This window comes from Xiphophorus couchianus, chromosome 10 (genome assembly GCF_001444195.1).
Source record: "Xiphophorus couchianus chromosome 10, X_couchianus-1.0, whole genome shotgun sequence".
NCBI classification, from domain to species: Eukaryota; Metazoa; Chordata; class Actinopteri; order Cyprinodontiformes; family Poeciliidae; genus Xiphophorus; species Xiphophorus couchianus.
This window is the reverse complement of record NC_040237.1, coordinates 2,823,274-2,830,558: the sequence shown is the minus strand read 5'-3', so window position 1 is coordinate 2,830,558 and position 7,285 is coordinate 2,823,274. Positions and strand designations below refer to the sequence as shown.

General features: G+C 40.3%; 1 protein-coding gene across 1 annotated transcript; it reads left to right on the top strand.

Annotated features, from left to right (window-relative positions):
• The first annotated feature begins 1,408 nt into the window (after positions 1 to 1,408).
• On the top strand, positions 1,409 to 6,227 carry LOC114152352 (neurogenic differentiation factor 2-like). The gene is made up of 2 exons (XM_028030220.1): positions 1,409 to 1,653; positions 5,047 to 6,227. The coding sequence occupies exon 2, from the start codon at positions 5,060 to 5,062 to the stop codon at positions 6,134 to 6,136; it is 1,077 nt and encodes a 358-aa protein (XP_027886021.1). The 5' UTR covers positions 1,409 to 1,653; positions 5,047 to 5,059; the 3' UTR covers positions 6,137 to 6,227.
• The last annotated feature ends 1,058 nt before the right edge of the window (positions 6,228 to 7,285 follow it).

Below are 7,285 nucleotides of genomic sequence, written 5' to 3'. Positions count from 1 at the left end.
GTTGTTTGTTTTGTGTGTATTATGGATGCTCACTTGTTCTTCATGGATAAATGGATTTATTGAAATGTGGGACACTTGAACCTCCAGACTTCCATATTCACCAGATGTAGTGAAATTATCATATTTGGATTTTGTAAATGCTCATTAAGTTAAAAATTTAACAAAAAGATTTTTAATTGTTTGTTTTTTTTATAAATTTAGAAAATTAAATTGTGGCACTTATAGTACCCCATACACAATTGCAAACTAATTTAATATATTCACAAGTATTTAAAAAATTTTTTTATCACAAATACAATGTATTTATCAAAACAAAACATTTATTAATGACATATGTATTTTTCTGTGTGTTCATTTGAATATGTACATTTGTTTATATATGGTCATTTAATCATTAATTTTCATTTAGGAAATTGTGACCTTTATGGACATCCATATATCTGCATTGCGCCAATATAAATAATTGCATGGTGAAATAATTGCATCTACTTTACATATTTACTAATGACACATCTTTCTTGTTAAATATTTGTGAGCTAATTCTGTCGTTTCCCTTTTTAATTACATACTGAAATTTTTGAACCACCTTACACTCCAAACCTTTAGTCAGTAAAATAATAGATTTTTACATGACACATTAGTTTAACTGTTTATTAAAATATTTCTCTAATTGTTTACCATATTGTTACGTATTGGCACTATCAGTAGTTCATGATATACTTGTGGCACTGTTGCACTTCCATAAACCTACTGTTTTTGTCAGTTACAAAATATTTATTAATAACATGATTTTTAACTAAATATTTATTGAAGCGTGTACTTGTTTGAAATTTCAACTACATCTTCACACAATTTATTTTATTTTATTTTTTTTTACTGTGAATTAAATTTTGCTCTCGTGGACCGCCATACTTTTGGACAAAATTGTGGTTTTAAATTTATTGTTTAAATCTTATTGTTTACAATTTTTCCCCCACAAGACAAAAGTGAGTAGATTTTTCATCCTACGGTACATTATTAATCCATAGTAACCCTGGAGTTGTCACTGTCTTTGTTTTGCTGTAGCTGCACAGGATCAATCAGAAATATTTTTATAGGCTTACTATAATTATTTCTAGTAAGGGGATTGTGTTCCTACACCCCATATTTGAGATTAACCCCGTTTTCCCCAATGATAGCGGCTAAAAGAGGCATTTTTATTTGTGCCATCTCGCTCTTATTCCATTTTTCCTTTCAGCTCTGTGACAGATGGCGAGTCCTTCTCCCCAGGGGGAGTGGGGGAGCTGGGGTGGGACAGTCTCTGTGAATGCGGCCGCATGTCAATCACCGGCTCTCATGTGATGGCTCCTGCCAATGACGTGCCAGCCATATGGGCCTGGCATCAGAGCTGCTATGTAACCCACCCGGTCCCGCCTCTGAGGTGGCACACGGCTCCCTCTCCGCACGGCTTGTGCAGCAGATACAGACAGATCAGCAGCAGCAGCAGAAGCAGCAGAGGATCCGGACAGAAACGGAGTGGCAGGAAACAGGCGTGAGAGCATCCACGCAGCATCCCCGCAGAATCCGCGCAGGGCGTGTGGACGTGATGCCCACCCGGAGAGAGATGGTGTAAACAAATCCAGCTTTGCCCCGTCACTGAGCTCCACCGCGGAGGTAGGTTAACCATCTCCTGTACTGCTCTGCCTTTGTGCTTGTTACTCCTGCAGCGACGGAGAATATTAAAGTCTCAAAGCAAAAATACCTGAAGATAATTCAATGCCTCAGTTTGCTCTTTCTCTCTGGTAAAATCAGACTAGATCCTAAACTCATTTCAAACCCCCTCAGTGCTGTTTTTTTATGCATTCTTACATGTTTGAATGAAAAGATTGTAGTTAAATAAATCAACACAATTGGAAATATATTAATTTTTATAGAAAATGAGCATCGGGGGTGTAATTTATTTGTGGCTGCATGAGTGCATGTGTGTGTGTGCGTGTGTTTGCGTGTGTGTGTGTGTGTGTGTGTGTGTGTGTGTTCGTGCACGACGCTCGTCAGAGCCACTGTGGGGGTTGAATTCTCCACAGAGATACACGGGCTAATTGACAAGGTATTGGTTGGCATTAATTACATTGCGCTTACAAGATTGGGGAGGAAAAAAAGACACCCTTGGACTCCATAAGCACAGCTGAGCTCAGAAACATCTGAGAAGATCCGAGAATTTCAGGGATTAAAATTGTATTTAAATGCACAACTTTCCTATTGAGCCCGATTTACAAGTTTGTGTATCAGAGGAATGTCCTTCATGTACGGATTAATTTCGCCCCGCATGCTGTGCGTAATGGAGATGCCTTACTATCTTTAAAATTGATTTAATTTTTCCTAAGATGCTGAGATTCCCAATTAAAATAAGAAAATGGCTTATAAATATAATATTACTCAAGCTGGTGCAGTTGCTCTAATGCTCTAATCCTGATATTTTCAGCATCTCTTGCGAGTTTGTTTGGAATTTCACAAATAATTTAAGTAACTGGGGAATCCCGAGAAAGCTTTTTTTTTTTAATATTTTCCTTAAGAATGCGTTCATGCGCAAAAATAAATAAATAAATGTTTTGGATCTCGTTTTATAGGTTATTCTGAGGCCTTGTTGTGCTGGAATTTCTAAGTCACTTTTCCTGCAGCTGATATCCGTAGCTCGAGTGCGTCCCTTATGCTGCCCGACACGTTTCCTCACACAGGTTTAGGCCGAGGAGCGTCCGAGGCTGACGCTGCAAGCAATAAAATATTAACCTTTTATCGAATCTGAATAGAGACATTTAATAAGAATAACAAACACCCTATGAGTGGATGAAAAGCAGTCTGGTCTAATTACACTTCCGAGATTTCTGTCAAAATCATCGTTTGGATTGAAGATTTGCCATAAATATTTTTAATAGTTTCAAACTGGATTTCTGAACAAATTAGACAAACTATTTTACGGTTTTCTTATTATTGTTAGAATAAGTCGGAGACACACCTCGAGGCTATAAACTAAAAACACTTTCTGACTTTTTCCTCTTTTTCGGGCAGGCCAGTCCTTGTCTTGGCCTCCAGTCATTAAAACGTGTCGTCTCGTTTTGCAGAACACACCTGAGTGCGTAAACAGCCACAGGGCCGCAGCGTCATAATCGGTGCTGGTCATTTCGCCCCATTGCCATTTCGTAGCTAAGCCGTTGATCGTTTCGTACCCGGTTTTTCGGGTTAGAAATCCTTTTTCTGCGGGACTTTTAAGGACGACAAAGAGTCAATTGATGGCCCGGATGGAGAGGATTTTGCACCCACTTTGACAGCCAGCGAGGAAAGATGTGCTAACTTTGATAACTTCACAATGGAGTCCATTGGTCCAAACGAGAATTAGCCAATAAAAGGTTTTTTTCCCTTCACCATTTAGTTTTGGTCGTTTTGTACCAGACTTTTCAGGTACGAAACGAAACTCATTGACAAGTGAGGTTGATATTGTACCCTGTGGGTTAATTTGTTTACATTTAGGTTAACAATAGTTTTGCTTAGTACCTGTTAATAAACCATTTTGTACCATCTAATTTTTATTGTAAAAAAATATCTCAATAGGCCACATTATTAAATCTATTATCTATCTATCTATCTATCTATCTATCTATCTATCTATCTATCTATCTATCTATCTATCTATCTATCAGTTTATATTTTTCTGTCCTATATTGACAGAGCCGATCCTAAGGTTGCCTGGGGCCTCGTGCAGAATTGCAGTTCGGGCCCCACTCTCCTACAATCCATTACGTCAGCTCCAGTAACATGTCTTTGAAACTGTCCACACTTTGTTGTTTGATACAAATCAATTTTTACAACACATTTTAATAACATATAAGCAAGACATCATTTGAAAAGAATAATTTGAACCACAAATTATTAAACTAAACAGAAGTCTTTAACTTTTGTTAGACATCAGTAACGACACCAGCACAAACCCAAGCAGGAAGAATGATAAAACGGTGAACTATAGAGAGATTAATGTGTGACTAACATTACAGTTAATAGAAAAATATATTTCTCTCACAACTAATACAGTTTTCAATTCGTAGAACCCAATATTTTTTTATTTTAAACATCTTAAGACTGTTAAAAAAAGAGCTACTCATCAATTTTCAAAATAAAATGCTGCCGCATTGTTAATTAAAATAACAGATTAGAAAGCTTTACATTTTCTTTATAGTCCAATGCTCTTGGTAGACCCCTGCTGGCCTGGAGAGGTGCATGCAAGCCAAACAGCAGTTTAGTTTTCTTTGCCTGTCTGAGTATTTTGTCTGAAGATCTTTTTCCATGTATTCTTGTTTTGATCTCTATTGGAAGATATTTTTATTAGAGTCATCCAAATTTCCTGACATTAGGCAATCAGTAGAAATGATCACATTGCTGTAAATCCTGGAGAGGTGTGGAAGCTGGCTCCATTTTATAACAAAAAGGTATGAAATGTAAAAGAAACAGTTAAATTAAGGACCAAAACTACAACATTGGAAAATGACCAAGAGAGGAAACGACCAGTTCGTTTATTCGCTCCCTAGTTTAAAACAGAAACAAAATAAAATATTTTTTCAGGAAATAATAAACAGTTTAATGCAAGAATACGTGTGAGGCGTTCTTTTTATAATTCAGAGATCCTGCTAAAAAAAAAAAGTAAAATGATTTTGAGATGAAATGTCCTGTTTGTTTGCAGGAAAACGAAGGGGGAGAGGCAGAAATGGATACCAAATGGTTACGAATTAGATATTAACGTTTTGCCTACAGGAAATTACTCTAGTTGGTTGCCAAGATGAACACGAGTTCAAACATTGTTGCTAGAAACGACTAAATTTCGTAACCGAAAAGTCAGATTCTTCACGACCCAGACACAGCGTGGTTAAGGGGTGAAATTACCAGCACCCCAAAAGAAAACAAATAGTTAAAGTTTTCATATAGCTACACTTAAGGTATGTGAACAAGATGGTTTGTTTGTAATAAGATAAATGAAGCAAGAAACGGACCGTCCAGCTGAAGAATATCTGTATCTTACAGGTTGTCTGCCACAATGTTGAGCCGTCTGTTCAGCGAGGTGCTGCCGGACGTCCAGCGGTTGGCGGCGGACTGGGTGCAGGACAGCGACAGCGACGGATGCAAGGTGAAGGAGGAACGCGAGGGGTGCCACCTCGGAGAGGACGATTTGGACGAGCCGCGGGAGGGCAGCAGCCGGGCAGAGTCCGAGATGGCCGAGGACGACGACGATGAGGACGACGATGGCGAGGAAGAAGAGTGCGGGGACGAAAACGGCGGGGATAAACCCAAGAAGCGCGGCCCGAAGAAGCGCAAGATGACGGCGGCGCGCGTGGAGCGCTCCAAGCTGCGGCGCGTGAAGGCCAACGCGCGGGAGCGCACGCGCATGCACGATTTGAACTCGGCGCTGGACAACTTGCGCAAAGTGGTTCCGTGCTACTCCAAAACCCAGAAACTCTCCAAAATAGAGACTTTGAGGTTGGCCAAGAATTATATTCTAGCCCTCGGGGAGATTTTACGCAACGGGAAACGTCCAGATGTGGTGGCCTACGTGCAGATGTTGTGCAAGGGCCTGTCCCAGCCTACTACCAACCTGGTGGCGGGCTGCCTGCAGCTCAACACCAGGAACTTCCTGACCGAGCAGTGCGCGGACGGAGCCCGCTTCCACATGCCCAGTTCTCCGTTCTCAGTCCACCCCTACCCCTACCGCTGCTCCCGCCTCTCTAGCCCTCACTACCAGCCCGGAGCCGGAGCTCTCAATGTGCGGGGCCCTTCCTACAGCGGCTCCGGGTATGAGGCCGTGTACATGCCGGGCGGGACGTCCCCAGACTACAACAGCCCGGAGTATGAGGGCCAGCACAGCCCGCCGGTGTGCCTGAACGGCGGCCTGTCCGGGAAGCAGCAGGAGTCCTCAGACACAGACAGGAGCTATCATTACTCTATGCATTACTCCGGACTGACCACATCCCGGCCTAATCACGGCCTACATTTTGGACCATCGGGAGCGCGCAGCGGAGGCGCGCATTCAGAAAACATCCCACCTTTCCACGACGTCCACCTGCACCACGACAGGGCGCCGCCATATGAAGACCTGAACGCTTTTTTCCACAACTGAGCAGCTCAGAAAAGGAGGGGAGCAAACTACAGGCTCACCGACTCCACAGAGACAATCCTAAAGAAAGCGTTTAATATTAAATAAAAAAAAACAGCAGTCGGAGCTCCTACATGATTACCTTCTGTGTGTCACCTCTATACTGTTGTACATCCTATCATAAAATGTGTCCAGTAAATTATTCCTGTATGCAGAATGAGTGCAATTTAAAATGTGAAAGTCAAGAAGAGACATGTTGTGACAAAAACAACAGAAATAATAAAAGAAAAGGTGTTTTATAATTGTCTGAGTGGAGCGATCTTATTTTGCTGTGAACAATAATAAATACATAAATAAATAAATTGCGGCTTATTCGAATAAATTAACATTTTAAGAAGTATCCGGAGGAAATGTTAGATTTAAAAAAACATGTTTGTCATTAGTCCTTTATATCAAACATCAAAGATAAAGGTTGGCGTTATGTCCAGAAATCATCTTTTTAGGACGTATGCAGGAGATTTTATTTTTATGTTTGATCAAATAATTTCTCTGCAAACATGCTTCATCAGGAACAAATTTTTAGTAGGTTATAGTGCATTTAAATTCGCTATTCAATTGATTTGGGACAGAAATGTCTGTCTTGACTCGTTGCTTGCAAAATATGTAGTTTCAGAAATTACGGAATGATTGTGAATCAAGGCGACCATCATCTGATAAAACGTAATCAGATCCTTCACGAGCAATGCGCACAAGCCAGCAACAAATAAGCTGGAGTCCGACGCTAATTAGCAGAAGCGCATTTTACCGTCGTACATGCGCAAAAGCTCATGCAGGTGATTAGTTTTACAAGCAGAAGTCAAAGGAAATTAATTACATTCTGCAAATTGCACCCACGGTTTAACATTTCAAACCTGTTGCTTAAAGGGAAACGTGTAAAATGCTTCCGGAAAGATCCGCAGAAGATGCAAAATGTTCTAATTTATCCAAAACACAACACATATGTGAGATATGTGAACCTGACCTAACGCATCTAAAATGCGCAGAAATCCTACAAAATCTGTCAGGAGTGCAACTATTAGGAAGGAGGATCTATTAGAATGAGGAAAAACATGAGCAAATACTGCAAAGTAAATTTTTGGTGCAGATTTTCTCAGTTTTTATTTATTTTAATTC

Excerpts from the sequence above, each read along its gene's own strand:
- LOC114152352 (XM_028030220.1), top strand. The coding sequence starts at position 5,060 with ATGTTGAGCCGTCTGTTCAGCGAGGTGCTGCCGGACGTCCAGCGGTTG.